The 19,591-nt window shown below is 44.5% G+C and overlaps 1 protein-coding gene across 5 annotated transcripts in view; it reads left to right on the forward strand.

Annotated features, from left to right (window-relative positions):
* The first annotated feature begins 6,852 nt into the window (after window positions 1–6,852).
* Window positions 6,853–19,591, forward strand: part of TET1 (tet methylcytosine dioxygenase 1) — a 71,264-nt gene continuing 58,525 nt past the window's right edge. For all 5 annotated transcript variants that reach the window (XM_065639454.1, XM_065639455.1, XM_065639456.1 and 2 more), the window contains exons 1-2: window positions 6,853–7,078; window positions 15,032–17,080. In XM_065639454.1, the coding sequence (XP_065495526.1) occupies window positions 15,155–17,080 (1,926 nt within the window). In that variant the 5' untranslated portion in view covers window positions 6,853–7,078; window positions 15,032–15,154. The remainder of the gene's footprint in view (window positions 7,079–15,031; window positions 17,081–19,591) is intronic.

Below are 19,591 nucleotides of genomic sequence, written 5' to 3' on the forward strand. Positions count from 1 at the left end.
TTTTCTGTTTTCTGCAGTTACTCGTATATTTCTCATATACTTTTTGCCCCATGCACCCTGACCCGAATTTCAAGGATTTCATACACCAAAACCTCTTTTTAAAAGTCTGTCTTTTAACATGAAGGAAACAGTCAAACAGATCTCAAGGCTTGCACAAGTAAAATGAACCCAGTTCCAAACAAGTTGGCTGGAACATTTTTTTCCTCCTGCTTATGTCAAATTGCGTTCAAGAGAAATTACTAATTTTTTCCTTTAATAGGTTACATTCCTTAAAATTAAGTTTGCTTCAGCATTGGGAAAAATTTATTTTGCTCTGTTTGATCATTATGTCATTTGTATATTTGGGAAATGGCTGTTACAACACACATTTTTTCCAATAATAAAAAAAATGCGTAGCAAAGATGGACAGATTTCTTCCCAAAAAACACAGAATAAGTCCTTTATAGCAGAAAACTCTCAAGCCTTTTTACCTTTTTAATATACCTGGGAAATCCATAATCTTTGTTGAAGTCATGGTAATGTTTAAGTCTCTAATGGCAGAGCAATTGTTCTGTGAGTTATTGAAGCAAGCTTTGTAATCGTTGTGGTTTTCCCCAGCCAATTTGTATCCTTTTGGGATTCTGCTCAGAAAAAAACAAACAAACAAAACAACTCACCAAACACCAGCTTCCCCCTCCCACCACCACAGCAGTCACTCTGCTTTAGCAGCTCCAACTGTAGGAACTTATTTACAGATTTCAGACAGAAAAGTGTTGCAACTACAGTAACAGCTGAAAGTCACCTAGTTTCTAGAGTTTCACCAGCAGCTAGAAAAATCAAATAGCTGCATAAATAGGCTGCTACTTCTTTTGGATACAGGCAACATATTTCAGGGAGGCATTTTGTCAACCCTTGCAATTTAAGGAAGTGTGCACTGTTTAGGAAAGCAATAAAAAAAAACCTTGCATTGCAAAATCAAACAGAATATCTCCCAGATATACTAACACACAAAGGAATTCAGCAATGAGCTTTGTATGTATAGCTTTTTTTTTTCCTAATACTTACTAGTATAAAATGCTCTGAAGTTCTGGGTTTTTTTACTACCTTCTGTAGTGGTTAATTATTTGCACCTTCAAATCTTAACATTCTCACTGCTGTCACTTTGTCTTTTTACTTTGAAGTGCTTATGCCCTTTACAGAGTTTCTCTGGTGGGTTCTCTTTTATGATCCATTCTTAAAAGTCATCAACATTTTTAACATAATTCACATTACACTCATGCCTGACACTGTCATCTTTCCCTGGCAGGTTGATGATAAACAGGAGAAGACATTAAAGTCAAGGTACTCAAGAGCAGAGCTTCTATTTTGACAAAAAAATCAAGCAGGTAGGCAGTTTTGTCAATAGCTTAAGTAGTTTCTGATGGTTTTTTTTCTGGAGTTGAGGATGTTTGTTTTTGTAAAAGTGTTTCAAGTATTTATCAACTGAAGTAAATTATTGAGGCTAAAGTTAGGTAAGCTATTCTCAGGGCAGTTGTTGCTGAAAAGATTTTCAGTTCTCTTAAAATACTGATGTACATCAACCTCAGTTTTGGGACAGCTATAGAAATTATCCTATGGGCAATAGGAATCCAAAAGATTTTTTTCCACTTTATACTTGCTTCTGGTCTTTACTAGTTAGTGATCTGAAGGGACATTTATCTAGTTGCCTATTTACTTGCCCCAAACCATATTCAAAGCCACCAAAAGTACAAAACTTTTCCCACAAGACTCAGGAATATGAGGATTTGGTTTTGTTCTTCTGTAACACACGTTATGGCTTGCAGATTAGAAATACCTGAGTAAATCTCAGCTCCTTGCCAGCGTGGCATCTTGAGTTCTCTTTGTCAACAAGCAGGCAAGACAGTTTTACTTCCTGAGGGGATACAAGCTAGGAAGCAAGGGTGACTACAGCATGGGTAGAATCCTCACCAACAGTCCTGCAGCAGGATGGGAAGAGCTGGGTAACAGGAACAGCCTCCATTGACAGTCACACCAAGAGCACAGAGCAGCACTAAGGTCATTCCAGAGAGATAAACCACAAACAGGAGAATATAAGGCCCAAAACAAGACTAGAGACAAGCTTAATATTCATCCAGCAGTCAAGTCTAGACTATAAATAAGGCCAGAGCCAGGATTCAAAACAAGCACACCTAAGCTCAGCTAAGGAGCAGATGCCTGGCCAGGCCTGAGCTTAAATAGAGCTCCCAGCCCATGGACCAGGTGTGTGGGCAGAGGCCCCAGCTAAGGCTGGTCAGGGCTATTAACGCCCATTAGCACCATCAGAACCCTGATAGTCCCTACCTGTAGCATGTCAGTGTGGGCTTTAAGGGACAAATATTTGGCTGCTGAGTCTGCAAATACAGTGGTGCCGCATTTCTCCAGCTAAGCAGGCCTCTTCCTTTCTTTCAGGAGCAGGGAAGAGGTGTGCACTTCACGCCCTCTGGTATCACATGGCTTACTGCAAAAGTGCAGTAGACTTGAACCATCCAAAAATGCCAAGTTCATGCATGCAAAATTAGCCAAGTCTTCCCAGATGTAATGTTTACCATCCAGGCACGACACAATCATTCTGCATTCATGCTTACACAATCTTGCATTGAAGTAAAGGCCAAGATTTCCAATAAAAATAGAAACTGGGGGCAAACTGCTGTCCATCAGGTCAGAAGCATCTGATAGGAAACATTTAGAATAAATGCAATGGGCCTGTATAACAGGTGTCAGAAAATGAAATCATAGTCCCTTCTGGCCTTACTTCATGTAAAATGGTATTAATGCTTAAACCATCTGTGTTCAGCACACTTACAAATGTTAACTTATTTTCCGTGCCAATCAGGCAGGTAGATACTATCTACGGAACCAGGGCCAAGAAAGACTAAATGAAGAAGTCATTGTCAAAACCACAATTAGAATTCAGGAGTTTCTGCGTTAAACTCCTGTTGTTCAAGACTTTTCTCTTTAGATGCTGCCAACTAACAACACCGTGGGTGATTTATCTGATTGTCTGTATTACAGATACAAAGGCACTAGCAGTGGTTGGCTTGCGTTCTGCTGGGTTTGTGGGTGCAGCGCCACAGCAGCGCAGCATATAGCTCCCTAGGTCATGTCTGCTCTGGGAGCAGGCTGCCTGCTTTGTCACACTGGAGTCCAAGCTAATAAATGTGAGGAAGGCTTTGCAAGGTAGATGCTTTGTGATCACACAAGGAGCCAGCTCCAATGTCTCGGCATCATGTTTTCTCTACAAGGGAGGCAGAGCTAGCTAAGATAGGCCAGAGTGGGTCCAATCTTTCCCTTACAAAGCAGCACAGGTGTCTTTGCAGTGTAATTCTTAGAGCTTTTTGGTTTGTGGAGAGCTTAACTCAGCATCAGTGACAGGTCTAACATTCCATAGCCTGGACTGATGTCATGCCTACTGCAGAGGTCTGATCCAGGTAACTCTGCAGGACTGATTTAGGGCCAACATATTACACCTGGATAGTTCTGTTTCCAGGGTCAGGGCCCTGAGGGCACTAATAGACCTTAATGGATCTGACCAACTGCACCTGGGGCCTCCACCTACATCCTGTACCCATGGGCCCAGAAGCTCTATTTAAGGTCAGCCCTGACTAAGCTCTATTTTAGAAGTATATGTTATAGGTTCTGCTCAGTTGCTCTGGGCCCTGCTCAGTATCTGGTTATAATGTGTTTATCTGTGCTCATGTATTGGGTTACCAGACCTGCTTCTGCCTTACAGATGGACTTCTCAGTTCAACCTTGGACCTGCATCATCACCTGGAAGCTGAATTATTATCTGGATACAGGTCTGTCCTCTTTGCTTTGTGTGGCTACAGTGGGGCTGGGTGCTGGCCGGCGATATCCTTGTCCTGCTGGCTGTTATTGTTTCTGGGAGCAGCTGTCATGCACAGTTTCCTGATACTCACCGCAGACTCAAATTTTGCCAGAGCTGCCTGCAATGCGGAACAGTTTATGGGCTTATGCACTGTATTCTTTGGTATTATGGTGTCTAGTTTTATACATTCTGTAGGTATGAACCAATTCATGTTTTAGTCTAGATAAAAACAAAGGGATGGTAGCACTGTGTTGGACCAAAGCTCCACCAGTTTAAAGCTTTACCCCTGACAGTAGCCAGTAGAACATACACAGGGAAGAAGGCTTGAGTAGCATACAGAGCTATTTCCTCAGCACACTCTTTCATCTTCAAGTAATGTATAGTTAAAATAATACTTTTGTGGTAAGTGGTTTTTGATTACGCTTTCTCCCATTCATTTTGCTTTAAAAAAATGCAGCCTGTGAAGTTTTTTCATCTACAGTATGCCGTAGCAGAGTTCCATGGCTTGCAACACATAGCATGAAAAAGTAGCTGTCTTCTCTTTTAATGAATATTTGATAAATTGACTTCATATACTCTATTTTTCAGAAACAGTGAGTGATCACTCTCTGATAACCCTTTTCATGCTGCTCTTGTTTTTATAATATACTGGTTGGTATTTCACCCAGATTGCCTTTTTTCAAGGGTGAAAGTATTTTAGCTGTTCCTTTTACTTTTGGTTACCTTTACTACCTTTTTCTGTGGCTTTTTAGGTTCCACTTGTGTCTTTTAAGGAGACCAAAACTGCACGTCATATTCAAGATGTAAGCAAATGATAGATCTGGACCAAATAAGGATGGTGTACTGATGTTTCCAGTCCTCGTCTTTGCTCATTTTGTAATGGTTCCTAACACTCCACTTGAGCAATACGAAACAGCTTTACTCTCACAGTACCAAGATCTCTGTTTTGAATAGTAGTAGCTAATTTAGAGGCTATGTTTCCCATTCATGTGCTTCACTGCATTTTAGTTAAAGGATTTCATCCACTATTTTGTTGCCCAGCCAGTCATTACTATGAGATCTTTCTCCAAGCATTTATATTTGGCTTGTTTTGGTAGGCTGAGTATCTTAGAGTTGCCAGGAAAGGTTGTCACCAGGTGCTACTTGCTTCCCAGGATATTTATTAGTGTTGAAAAAGGCAATGAGAAAACATGTCTGTGGCTGTGAAAATGAACAATTGTTAATTCTTCTTTGTTTCCTAGTCTTTATTTTGTTTTTAATGGAGCTGTGGTTGTACATGTTGGGGTTGGGGTGCTCCTGTTAACCTGCTTATTCTAACCCAGCCTTAGGCCTCCTTGCTTGTTGTTTTCCTCCAAGTTACTTGTTTCTTGCTCTACATTTTGTTCAAGCCTGCAACTTCCAACTTCCTAATATTAACATCTTCCAAGAAACATACTCAGCTTATGTGGGGCTTTATCAATCAAGTTTGAGTTCCTTTTATTTAATTTTGATGTGTGCAGCACTTGGGAGCACAACAGTTCTTTTACTTCTCAAATAATCTGTAATTTCGTCTTGTAAAAATAGCTTGTGTTACCTCTTGTTTTAACAGGGCAGGTTTGGGGGATGACAGAAGTCTTGATATCTCGTAGCAGCAGTCTTTTCAGTGAACTGTCAGATTGAGGAGGAGGTGGTATGGTTACCAAAGAGAGCTCATGTGCATGGCTAAAATTAGCTGCCACTGAGAGCTGGTCAGGTGAATGTTCAGAATTCAGATGTGCGTGTGGTGTTCGTTTCACCTTGCTGCATTTGAAATGTGTCTGTGATCTTGGCTAAGATTCCCAGACTGAATTCCTTTTTCACTGCAAGGAAAGAGAGAAGAGGAGAGAAGATGGAGGCACAAACTGATGATGGGCTACCTATCCACTGGCAGTAACAATGAGCTGTGCAGATCCATGCCACTGCCTCTCCTTTCTCATATGTCAATTAAAATAGTTAGCAAAACATTGGCATTTAAAGCATCTTCATAGGAACGGATGTGGACAGTACTGCTCTCTTGGATGCAGCAGAAAAGCCTCTGCAGGCTCACATTTGAATGGGTTGGTTCACATCTGAAGTGCTTTATACTACAACAACTAGAGACTTAATAATAATGAAGCTTAAAAAAAAAAATAGGTGCTGCTGGGGCATGTTGTTTCATAGATCCAATTTCTGACATGTTTTCCAATCTGAAGAGACGCTAGGCTTGGTGGCCTGCTTTCCACTCTGACAAAAGGCTGCAGTGATAATGAGTTGTGTAAGAAGGCTGGACCGGCGCTTCCTCTGATGATAGCGTTTTGCTCGCCTGCTCGCCCCTGGGAAGGCGCAGCAAATATCATCAGGGGTTCTTGATGGATGAGGTGTGGGGGATGGGGACAGCAAGGCTCTTTTTTTTTTTTTTTTTTTTCTCCTTGCGGGAGGGAGGGGGCGGCTCAGCAGCTCTTCCTCTCAACCAGCATCTCCCGGTTCACTCCGTTCGTGGGATGGCTGGGCCCGGGGGGACGCTCTTGTTTAGGGTGGCACGTGTAAGGGGAAGGGGGCTTGACCCTTTGCCCATCGCCACTGAGCAGGATTTCCCTCTTCCAGCCTAAAAAAAGGGATGATTTCAAAGGGTGTCACCTCCGTGTCTGGTCAGGAGGCACGCAGTGTCAAACCGCAGCCCCCACGAGTAACTGAATAATTTGCCTTTTATTATCGTCATTTTATTTATTTCGTTGTTGTTGTTAAATGATCCCCGGTGTTACCAGCCTGGCACGCCGGCTGCGGCTCTCGGCGGGCAACCGGGGCGGCCCCGCCGCCGCCGCCACCCTCGCGTTCCCCGGGGCCGTGCCGGGCCCGTCCCGCTGGTGCCGCGGGGGCCTGGGTGCGCTGAAGCGGGGCGGCGGGGGGGCGGCGAATCCCGCTCCAGCCGCGGGGATCCAGGGCGCGTTTTGCCGCCTGCCGGGAGGGCTCGGTGCGGCGAGCGCCCCGCCGGGCCGCCCCCTCCCCGCTCCCTCCCGGCGGGTCCGGCCAGGGGCCAGGCGCGCCGCCGCCGCCGAGAGCACGTTTCGCGGCCCGGGGCTGCCTCTCCCGCGCCTGGGCTCGTCGCGCCATGGGAGCCGCCCGCCCGCGGGGGCCCGGGCCGTGAACCGCGCCTCGCCCGGCTCCGAGCGCGGAGCGCCAAGCCATGCCAGTGTCGCCTCTTCCTGTGAGCTGCGGGCTGGCCGCGCCGCAGCCCTGGTACGTGTGTGGGACGGGTCCCGGGGCTGCTGCGGGCGGGGGAGACCTCCGCTTCGGACCCCCACTCCCCCCCCCCCCCCCCTTTTTTTTTTCCCCTCTCCTTCCCCGTTGCAAAGTTGAGCTAGGGTGGAGGGGAGGCAGGAGCAGCCCAGCGGCCGGGCTCGGCGCGCCGCGGGTCGGGCCGTTTCGAGATGGGGAGGAAGGCAGGCGGGCAGGCTGGGGTTTATTCAAATGCAAAACGCAGTTTGTTGGCCGAAAGAGCGAAAAAGTCCGGTCTCCCTGGCGGTGCTGGAGCGTGTTTGCGCTGCAGCGGCCAGAGCCTGCCTGGAAAAACCCGCCAGGCGAGAGAAACTGCCTGCAGCCTCCGCGGAGGGCAGTGAACAATTAAAGGGACCCTGCCCGGCAGCCGGGGCCCCCGGCCAGCCGGAAAACCCCCGCAGCCACCCCCCTAGAAGAACAGCCGAGCGAGGGCCGTGCAGCAGCATCACCCTCCGGAGGTGCCGCCGGTGTGCGGGGCCGGGGGGAGCGTCCCCGGGGGCGGCTCCTCGGCTTTGCCGCGGGAGCAACCGGGCGCGTCCGGACGGGCGCTGCGGGCCCCCCAGCGCTCCCGCTGGGGCTGGCCCATTGTCTGCAGCCCGGGGTAGGGCTCTTGGGGCTGGGGGGGCCGGGCCACGAGGAGCCGCTGCCTCCCCCCTAGGCGGGCCCTGCCTGCCCCTGCCCTTCCCCCTGCATGCGCTATAGGAACCAGAGCCCGGCGGGGCTGCAACCCCCGAGGTGCTCCTGGGTGCAGAGAGCCCATGCAGCTGCTCTTAGAGCTGGGGGAGAAGAGGTGGCAGCCTTGTCGCAACTGGAGGTTTAGTGCTGGTGGGGATGGCCCCTGCCATGCTCCTGATGGAACCGAGGAGGAGGATGCGGTTCACCGAGTGGGATGGGTAAGGAGAAAGGATGAGGCGGCCTGCTGGGAGGTAGGACCAGCTAACCTGACAAAGGTATGGCTGCTAATGCCCGAGGAGCGAGCGGTGGAGCATGCTGGATTTGCAAAGAGACTAGGTGCAACAGTAGTCAAAGGAGTTGTGCCAATGCCTAGCCTGTCCTACACCCAGCCAGCCTATCCTGCACCCCAAAGATATTTAAAGAGTGACGTGGCCCACATTGCCTGTGTAACAGCAGCTCAGCGTGGCAAGATGCTACTCCTTTAGGGAGGAGGAGGGGAGCGTGTGAGTAGGCATCGTAGAGCAGGGCATGAGCCCACCCATGTCAGTGCTCACTCCTGAGTGGGGCAGTGAGGTGACCCCTGTAAACAAGCTGGCCAGGGTGGCTGTACCAGCCTGGATTTGGCCAAGGAGCTCTCTTTCTAAAAGTGTTAATGCAGCGATGGCAAAACAAGGCAAAGATGTGCTTGCAGTGGTAGGTATTTAAATGTGACCAAGCAGACTTCTAGGGCAAAGGTGTCTCTTTAATTTTAAAAGCCAATGGAGAAACCTGTGAAGATAACAATAATAAAAAAATCTTTCAAAGAATAGCTCTTTCCAGCTGTGCTCAGTACTGCTTTTAAGGTTCTCTTGTGGAGAGGCAGCAGGCTATTCTGTGCAGTAATCACCTTGTTTTAATTAATGTCAGTCAACATGAATTATAAGAAGCGATTGAATCCAGAAAATGTAGTGTTTATTCTTGGTCTGGGCAAAATTGGGCTGGTAGCCTGGGTGACCCTGGCTATAAAGGAGGCGAAAGCTGGTTTATCCTTTTCAGAAGCATTTTCTCCGGCAGCGCAAGGGTGGGTGGTGGTTGCTCTTGGGATGGGGATGAGGCTCAGTCTGTCTTGATGAGAGAAGTTGGTTATGCTTGGAGGAGACAAAGATGGGCTGCGTTGCACAAAGCAGATAGTTGGGGAAGAATTCAAGGTGAGATGTACCAAGGAACTTTCTGATATTTATGGTTTCTATAAGACCTAAGTCTTCACTGCGTAATGGTTTAAAATCCCCACTGATAGTGTTTTATTATGGCTGGCGTGCTACCTGTGGTTGTTAAAGCTGGTCTAAGCATTTCCATCCTGCTTTCTGTTTTCAGTTACTTAAATTTCAAAACACCTTTCAGGCTGAAATTTTCCAGGCTTAATCTTTGCCTGAAGGTTCTTCCCTCTGCCTCCCCCTTCTTTTAATTGAGTTTGAGATAAGGTGATTCAGTTAGCGTGTTTTTCTTTTTTTTTTTTTTTTTGGTTAAGAAAAGGCAAAACCCCTGAAGAATGGAGTCAAATATTATCAAAAAGAAATGCAGTATTTGAAACAGCATACATGCAAAATTAGAGGGGCAGATGATTAGCTGTTGGGTTTTGTTTTGCTTGCCTTTTTTGTTTGTTTTCAAAAGTACCTAGAGTGTTCTGGTGGAATGGGCTTTGATTTGGTGAACCCTTAGAAATTACGAGGTATCTTTACTTTTTAGCATTCTGTTAAGTCAGTGTTGGGCTGCGCTGAGCGGAGGTTAAAGAAGCCTGTGGTCCTGCCTGGGCTGGAGGGAGGATACTTGCACATGCGGTGTGAGTCTTCACAATGGGTTTCTGGTGCCAGTTGTTTGTTTGAGGCTTAATCTGGTTTTCTGCTTTAAGCATGTGTGGTTCCTTGCCATGCTTTTTAAAAATTTTTATTATTGTTCTAATAGAGCTTTCCCTAAACCAGGAGGGCTTTTTTTGTGGTATTTTTTAATTTTTCACTCAGTGTGTAGGCTCCAAGGTATATGAAATCATGACATTGCACAACGCTAAACATGGACCTCTCTGGCTGAGTTTGTGGAGAATGTATATTTCACAGCAGCCTTCAGCTCCTGTGCAGGGGAGGGAGGTGGGACGGGGTGGCAGTCCTGCCTTACCCACACTTACCTTTCTGAGTCCAGCGAGGACAAAAATTTAGGATGAGGGCCTTGGTGGTTGGTCTGCTCAACATCATCTTGTGTTATTGACGTCAGTGGGAAAAGGGTTATGCTTTGAGCATACGCCTTGGTGAGAAACTGGGCTGGCATTCTGCAGCGCCCATCCCAGATTTGCAGTTACGCTGCTGGGAAGTTTTTAATACATGTGAATAAAATAGCGCCCGATTGCCTTAAAAGGGGCATAAGCCTGTAAAATAAAGCAGAAAACTTGCACGTAGTAAAATGCGAAACACTGTTCTTGAATGGCATGTGGGATTGTAGAAACATCACTTGGAACAGGGCTGTGGGGTGCTCAGCAAGGGGGGACCTTGGCTGTCCCTCTGGGGAGGGCGTTTGGGAAATTCCCCCAGCTGCCCTGGCAAGGGGGAGAGGCCTCTGTACAGGACTATGTGTGAAATAACTCATGGTACCGAGAAGGCAGATGAGACATTTCATTTTTATTTTGTAACCAAAACCAAATGGGTACTGAAGGATTAAAGAAGTGAAAATTAAAGCTATTTCCCTCCTCCTAATGCATTTCCCTTATTTTCATGTACAAAATGTTGTACAGAGCAATCAGTAGATGCAGAAAATTGGGCAAGACTGAACAGCAGGTTGACATTGGTGCTGCTGGGAAGAATATGCAGATGATATGACATAATCCTGAAAACACTGTGAAAAGGCTTTTGCAGAGGTCAGATTTTTCTAATGTCTGTCTTCTCTGCTGTGTCTTGCATCTTTCTCTAGAGCATTTGCTGCCAGAATACAAGATGCTTTTAAATTCAAAGTTGTAGATCTGAGCTTGTGTGGCAACTTCTAAGTCCAGTTGTGGCCCTCATTTCTTGGGACCTGTGTCTTATTAGGTGGATTTTATGAAAGTTACCAGGTCTTGTTTCCCCGCTGGACTGATCTCAAGTGACATTTTGAAAGATACCTGAACACTGAAACAAAATTTATTTAATTAGTGCATCTGACTGTAGTGAAACCAGGCTCAACTAGTCCTAGCTGTGTCATTTTTTCCCCAAAATGCAGCTGTGTTTGTTCATTGGTCACTTGTTCTCTTTCATGGTACCATAAAAAAGCTGCCACCATTTTATGAGAACATGTCTTTTAATCTTTTTCCTCCTCCCGTCTTCCAACAAGAATCAAGTTATGGAACAGAATTTTGATGGATACTACCTCTAAAAGGGAAAACTTGCTTTATTTATCACCCTTTTGTGCAAAGGGAAGGTAAATTAAAAAGGCAGGGTTTTTTTGGAGGTTGGTTTTTTTGTTGTTGTGTTTGTGGTGTATGTGTGGTTGTGGTGGGGGGTTTTTTGGTTTAGTTTTTGTTTGTTGTTTTGTTGGTGGTGGTTTTTTTTTTTTTCCTGGAGGCATTCCAGCAGTATGGGGTTAAATTCCCCTATTACTTCGCAGGCAGAATTCTCATTATAATTGTTTGGAATTTTGACCCAGATGGGACTAAAAGATTTAGCCCTTGATTAGCTTTTTAGCAGTATTTGTTGAGGATTATAGCAGTAAATGGGATTGCTCCAGATTTATTACTGTGAACGAGCAAAACTTAAGCAACTGGCCTTAAAACCAGCTTTCAGCTTTGCACATGAATTAGAAGAGAGAAGTCAGCTCAAGTAACAAACAGCTTTGCGATGCACTGTTATTACCCAGGGCAGATCCCTTCGAACCCTCCTGTACCTATTACCTGTTTTACTTCATAGAGACGCCTGTTCCCTCCTCTCAGGGAGGGGGTGGTGGGTCCCACCTGATTTGGCTTTCAGAAGAAAGTTTGGTTCTCTCCCGGATGATAGAAAACCAGCAAGTTATTATGTTGCCCAATGAGATTTGTGTTTGGTCCTGCTAAGTCTACATAGATATTTTGGATATATAATTTTTTTTTTGCTTTGAAATGTGACCAATGTGGTACAGCCATTGCTTGTCCTTGAGAAGTGAGGTGAGGCAATTTGCAACTGCTGCAAGTATCAGCAGAGTCACTGCTGGTGCTTTAAATGGAAGAGGGAAGGTCAAGTATTTCCTGGTGTTACAGAAAACAAAACTTCAATACTAAGCTTGTAGCTACCTAATATTTTGGTCCTGAAGGTGGAAGAGTAAACAAAGAAAAAACAATGTAATTTAGGTTTTTTAGGCACTTTATTCAAATAATGTTAGCTGGTTTTTTTTCTAGTGGCTAAGGTGGTTCTGGTGGACTAGTACTCATCAAGACTATGGGCTTTCTGTAGGGGAAGCAAAGATCTCTTCCTGACAGGCATTTCTCCCAAGAGCTTCTAGTCACCTCAGTGGTCAGGTACTCAGGGTCCCAGACAAATCAAATTAAAGTCCAGTATTACTTAAAAAAAAAAAAGTAAAATCCTTTAGGGGTCTGTTGCCCAGATCTCTTCTGAAAAACCCAAGTTCACTCCAGTGACAAAAGCAAAACAAAATGGATAAAGCTGTTGCTGTTTTCCTTTTGTCTCTGTATTGTCATACCTGAGCAAGACAAATACTGGCAGGCTTTGCCATTTTCTTTAATGCAACATTTAAATGCCAGTCAATTTCCTGCAAGTGTCAGCATTCTTTGTTTACTGAGAGGAAGGGAAGTCTTCAACTGCTGGGTGTTCATAGCCTCTAATTTTGGCCCTAAAAAGAGCCAACACTTTTGGCTTTGATACTTTTCTCCATTCTTGTGAGACACGTATATTTCTCTGTATTTAAAAAACCAAACCAAAACAAACAGAATGGTCTTGCTTCTTCAGTCCTGAAGCAACCATGTTGCAATTTCCAAATGTAGGTAAAGACATTATCGTGTAATTATAATGATAATTTTAAAAAATTACAAGATTGTTTTGAATGAAGCTTCTGATTGATATTTTTGATCATGCCTCCCAAGCTTCTACAACAGCAGTGGCAGCTGCTTATGTAGAGAAGCAATGTGAGCAGAGCATTATATACAGTATCTTCAGAAATCCAGTTTCTGTTTCCATTCCAGATCTCCTGTTTTCTCTCATTATTCTGCTTCTGTTTCAGGGCTGATAAAGAGAAAAAAACCTTTTATCTCCTCAGTTCCCTTCCTGATTCACACATTCCCATGTTGCCTGGCCCTTCTTGTTTGCTGGCTGTAGGCTCTGACATTTCAGTGTATGACCCAGCTTTTGAGGAGTGCTTCTGTGGGAGCTGTTTGGAGCTCTGCTGTGGCCTTTGGAGCATTACCTGCAATTATAAACAGCTACGCTTGTCTGTTTAGTGGCTCCAGGTTGGACATTTTGCTGTGATGGAGCAGGAATGCTGGTAGCTTGCGTGTTTGGTGGGCATTACTTTCTGATCTGACCTTAGAAGTGCGTTTAGGCTTGTCTCGTACAGTAGTGCTGGCTTTAGAATGGTATTTGAGTGTGTGGAAAAACTGCTGTCTCAATAATAATGTTCATCTGATATGTAACATGAAGATATAATACAGAATAATCACTTATTTAGATTTAAGATACTTGGTTTGTATGTTGCAGTGCACTGTATCAGTCAGCTTACTACTGCTGAATAAACAAGAGCTAGGCTTCAAAATAATTTAAATAGGCTATTAGAAAAGTGTTTGGGGAGTTAATGTTGGCTGTGGTGTAGGTCCTGTGCTCAAGGCTGAGACAGAAACAAGGTTGCTGCCAGCGTGCTCGTTTGGGGAGCACGGGAGCTGCTGGTCGTGCCTGTTGGCTGTGCCAGACCATCCCTTCTGCAGGCTGAGCTCGTCTTGGCGCAGTCTGGTGCTGTTTGGTGGGGGTGGTTGCAAGCTTTTTGCATCTCTTTTGCTGTAGGTATGTTTTTGTCGTTCTGGGGATGCTCCTGGAGAACCTCCCTTTAGGGGTCAGGATTTTAGACATCGTTGCCATGCTGCTTGTTCTTACTTTTCTTTCTCTCTTCCTATCAGTGAGGTGCAGGTGGCCTGTAGGTGACTTGATTTGGGCTTAAGGAATTCAAAGGAACAATGATGAAGGGAAGGCACCTTTCTGCCAGAGACTGCAGAGCCTCTTGCTCCGGCTCTGCCTGCTCCCTCTTGTAGGATGCCTTTGTCTACCCATCTGATCTACTCAAGCAGCTAAATAAAGCTTATAAAGCCTTCCACGGATGCTTAAAAGCAGCATGTAGTTTAAAACTATGTACTTAAAGAGATGCATTACATTTAAAGAACTCTAACCCACCTTGAAGGAGATGATTGCTTTGGAGCAAGAAGAATCTGTTGTATCTTCTGAGGAGCATGAATTGTATCTGGGGGGTTGAAGGACTTCTGCACTGCAGTCATATTTGGGGACAAAAGTTTAGGACAATTGTGTGGCATTTTGTTGAGGGCAAATATGTTGGTAGTCGTAATGGCAAAGCCAAGTCAAGTGCACGCGCAATACATCTGCTTTAGCCGGACAGGACAGAACAAAGGCTTGTGCTGTAATACAGCATGTGGGAGCGTTATCCTGGGAGATAACCTGGGGAAGGCAGTTCTTCCCTGGTTCGTTTCACCTGTGAATGGCACTGCAACTCAGACATATTCATGGAGCTTGTTGCTTCTCCTGTTTTTACCTGGAATTGCACCATGGTGGGCAGCCGATGGGTGGTGGAGAGATGCCTTGGTGATGGTGTACAAGTGCACGCACACAACAGAGAAACTCTGCTTTGTTGTATCTTTCCTGAATGTCCTTATAGTCACAGCTTTATGTTCAGCAGTGAATCTGTGGATGTAAACATTAGCCACTCTTACTCAAGAGAAGGGGTAGTTAATGATCTCTTAGTAAGATTGAGAAAATTCAAACTTCTTAGAATTGACATAAAAGAGTAAATATGTGATGTTCCCTGGTCATTTGAGCTCAGTTTCATTCTTCATTTATGTTATGGGCATTTAGTCAAGCTTTCCATTTTGGAATATACTAATATTTTTCAAAGCTTTTGTGTTAATTGAACATAACATCCAATATTTATAATTCTACCTGTATGTTTTTTAAATATTAAAAAATGGTCAGGTTAATATATATGTACCCTTCATTAATGAGAATTATATTGATGCTATTTTATTTTTTTCTATTTCAGAGCTAATGGTGTATCACCACAGAGGGCAGCAATGGGAGTGTGCTGTTTTCTATTGAAAAGTTCTCTCAAGAGCTCATGATTTTTTTCCATCTCTCCTCTTAACATTTCTACTACTCCGCAGACATGGCTCACCACGCGAGGCCTTCCAGATCAGTCAAAAAGGAAGAGTTAGGCAAAAGGAAAACTAACCAGGGCAAAAAGAAAACTAGCCAAGTGAGAAAGAAAACCACAAAGACTTCCACAAAAGCTGTTAGTTCTGGAAAAGGCAAAAAGCCGGTGCAAGAAAAAGATGTTAAGAAAAAACAGCAAGAAAAGAAACCAATCATGAGCTCTTCAGGGAGACTTCTCAGGAGCAGTGTAACCAGAACCTTGTCTGGAGCATCATGGGTGACTTTGGAGAAAGCTGACAGTATCCTCTTTCATAGCCAGGATTGTTTCAACATCAATGGCTTCACAATGTCTCTCCGTAACCGATCCTTCTCCCGTAGATTGTCCCAAACTCCAACAATTGCAAAGCCCAGGAAAGCTGCAGCACAAAAAAGGCTAGAAACAAAGGAAAAACATGAACAAGAAGCCCTGGCAGTAGTAGAAGAAAAAAATGTTGAAGCAGGCGAAAGAGGTTTGAAACAAGATTCAGCACAAAGTGAGTTGGCTCCTCTGCCTGTAGAAGATGGTCCATGTAGTATAGGAGAAGAGCCTGCTGCCACATGTGCCAGTCAAGACAAAGAGGTAGAAATACCCGAAACAAATGACTCTGTTCCAAGCAGTCAGGTAACCGATGACGATACAGAAGCGTCAGAGGTGAAATGCGAGTACGAAGACCTGCCCTGCGAGCAGACACCCAGTGATCTCGATACGGGTAGTTCAGCTGAACCATTTGTTGAAGATGCTGTGCTCGTGCTTCCATCTTCTGGTGCTGTAATCACCTCTGAATCAAACTCGAAGGTGTGTGCAGAGACCCCCTTCGATCTGGTGCCTAACAATAACGAAACCGACTCCATTTCTGTTGATACCTCAGACCTCAGCTCAGCAGTACTGTCAGAAGAGTCGGTCCCCCTTGCCAAATCCCACGTCAAAGCAGAGTCGGACCTGGTGCTACCTAGTGAAGAACAAGACTCGAATTCTGCACCCATAGTTACCTCTGAGTTTAACTCACAAGAACCTTTATTAGAAGATGCAAGCTTATTTGCAGAGTCCTGCTTGAAGGCAGGCTGGGATTCAGAGTCTGGGAATAAAGACATTGGTTCAAATTCCAGCTCTGTAGCTGCCACTGAATCAAATTCACTTTTACATTCTGAAGGTGCAAGCTCACTTGCAGAATCCCACATGAAACTGGTTGTGGATTTTGTACCCATTTGCAAAGAACTTGACTCAAGTTTGGATTTGAGCTGTACAAGAGAGAATTCAGAATCTGACTCTAAAACCATAGTTACAGTATGTGAACCAGCTTCCAATACCTCTTTAAACGATATTGAAGTGGAGGACATTGAACAGCTTGTTAAATGTATCAATGCAGAGACATTAATTTTGAGTTCAGGTTATGTCCCCACTTTATCTCCAGATTTGGAAAAAAACACAGTTGATAAAGTCTCCGGCGAAAGCTCTGGACAATTCTCTGAAGGGTTTGTTTCGGAGTTGCCTTCGAGCACGGAAATCTCTGCTTTTGCCTCAGAAAAAGCCATAGATGCAGATTTGCCAGCTGACTCAAGACTGCAGCACAATGATTATTCATCACAGCTGGGAAGTGTCGGAGTGAGCTTGAATTTGGTTCAGGACAACGTGAGCGGCAGCACTGAAGCAGTTGAGGCCTCAGGGCCATCCTCTCTTAAAACTCTAGCTGGTGATTACCCTGTTCCATATTCATCTCTGCTCCCGATGCTAGAGAAAAAGAAGCGAAGGCGCTGTGGAGTCTGTGAGCCCTGTCTGCGGAAAACAAATTGTGAAGAATGCAGCTGTTGCAGGAAACGCAAAACGAGTCACCGGATATGTAAAAAGAGAAAATGTGAAGAACTGAAAAAGCCACCACCGCCAATCATGCTACCTTTTGAGGTAAGCCAGAGAAGTTGCAAATTAAGTCACTCTATTGAGGCTTGAGGTACATGTTGAAATTCTGCCAAGGGAAATGCTGGTCACTGTACAGCTTTAGGGAGTGCAGGGTTACTGTTGGAGCTAACAGGTTGTGTAGAAACTTTCCTTTGTCATTTGTAGAGGTGTAGATTAAAGTAAGGTGGAGTTATTCTTGTTCCAGCTATGCAAATGCATAAAATCAGAGGTAAGTAATGGCTTTAACCCTGTGTTCTAGATATTGGTATATTGGCCAAAACAATGAGTTAACTGATGGTATGAAGAGATAAGAAAGATTGAAGTACAAAGTGTGGGGAGGGAGGAGAACGAGGGTAGTCTTAGGAGACTGTGAATTATTAGGGTGAGTGTCCGTATTTCAAAATACTTAAAAAGCAAAGGCAGGCAGGCTATTTGTTGCTCAATTCAGTTAAAATAATTTGCTTGTGATGACAGATTTGGTGGAAATAGATTTATGAGCTTCCAGACCAAACTGTAGCTGCATTTTCCCCTTTCTCATCTCTCTGCCTAATTGTCTGTTCTTCTGTTTCTCTCATTTCACTTCTCCTGCGTGTCCCCTTTTGTGTTTTAGCATATGCCCCATACATACTTTACTTTCTTTTTCTGTGTTTCTTACTCATTTTTCTGATCCATCAGCCTTTTATAACCCAGGTCATTACTTTTGGAACAAAGAGGAGGGGAAAAGACAGTCTGTATGCCCCTGTGATAAACAGCACTGACCTTCTGAGAGATTTCAGTTTCAAGATCAGGCTTTAAATCAGGTAAGTAGGGAGTCGAACGTAGATTTCCCACATCCCAACTGAATTCCCTGCCCTCTGAGCTGCGGAGTTAGCCTCTGTGCTGCCGTGTCCTGCTGGAAATCTTCTGCTTTGTATGATCCTACAGCACCTGAGCCACGGAGAGGGAGGGATGCTGTCTCAGTAGTTAAGTTGCTGGGACATTTGCCTTGGGATGTGGGAAACTGAGGTTCAGGTCTCTGCACCTGTGTGCACTCTGAGTGGAGCAGCTCATGCTGGGGAGAATGCATCTGCAAAATTTTTCTCCAGAGCAGTTTCATTAAAATGGTGTGTTCTTACAGCAGGTAGAAATTCCCGTCAGCTGCAGAGATCTCAGGAGACCTCCTGTTCTCACTGCTCTGCCCTGTGCTTACCAGGGTTTGCAGAGAAGTCTGTGCTCTTTTTAAGGCAGGCAAGCAGAAAGAAAAGTCCTGTAGCAGTGAGGGGATGTGATATATTCCACTTTGTGGGGGAAGTATATTTGAAGTTATAATGTTTAGGGAAGTAGGTTTAAACAACCTGGCTCAGAGTTCATTCAGAAACTTCTTTGTCTCAACTGCTCTGAAATGCTCTTTAAAAAAAAAAAAGTGAGAAGCGGGACAGCTATAATGTGAGTTAAGGTATGTATTAAAACAGTAAGGCAGATAGAGACCAATCCTGACTGAGCAAAATAGTAGTTACATTATGTCCTTTTGTATATTTAGTCAGTGGGATTGAAGAAGCTCATGGGAGAGAATTGGTGGAGTTGAGGTAGGAAGTGATCTAAAAGCTGTGTTCTAAAAAGGGGTTTGGCCGAGTATGTGAAAGGAACCACTCCAGCTTTTCTGTCAACCTTTGTTCTCCAGGCTAAACATACTTCTGTTCTCGTTGCTCAGGCTGACCTTCTCTTTGCAGATTAGCTTTGCCCCTTCACCTTTGTTCTCTTTGGGTGCTCCTTTTTCTTTCTTTATGAGAGATTACTTGTTTTTATTTTCTTTGGTAGTGCTTTTTTTTCTTTGCTTTTATTTTATTAAACTGGTCCCATTTTGTACAATACATGTAGAGCTGCACCAGAGGCCTCCATTTCTTGTTAAATTTCATATGAAGTTTCAGAGTACTGCTTGGAGGAAATGAAGTATTCCTGACATTTAAGAACATGTAAGGTATTTTCTTATAAAATTGTATTTGAATGAAACTTGATGCCTTTTCAGATATTTCTAGAAGGAAGCCTTGCCTCATTTGTAATCTCTCAAGACTGTGCCTTGAGAAAATAAGAGATGGAAGTATTTCTACAAGGTAGATATATTAGGAGGGATCTTAAAAGATGTTGAGATACAGAGGCAGATGTTGGGGGATGAGAAACACTATTGCTTTGTTCAGCAGCTGTCCTTTAGATAAGATTGTAGCACTCAGAAGGGAATCCCATTGTGCTTTCCCAAACTGGTAGGACTGGGACTGCAACAGCTGGGACTTCTCTGACGGTAATGTGTTTCAAATAGAGGGCAGCTGGGGAAAAACCCAAACTGTAGGTCTCTGTCCATGGTATAGAAAGTGAATGTAATAATTGAGGTTGTCTTAGTGCATTCCTCTTTTTTGCAAGTCATGCATCTCTCTCATGTTGGTGGAATGTAAGTGTTTTTTGGAGGTGATTCACTGGGAGGAGGGTGTAGGGGGATAGACATGCTCTGCATGACCACAGCTTAAACATTGGTGGTTTGCTTTA

This window comes from Caloenas nicobarica, chromosome 7 (assembly GCF_036013445.1).
Source record: "Caloenas nicobarica isolate bCalNic1 chromosome 7, bCalNic1.hap1, whole genome shotgun sequence".
Lineage (NCBI taxonomy): Eukaryota > Metazoa > Chordata > Aves > Columbiformes > Columbidae > Caloenas > Caloenas nicobarica.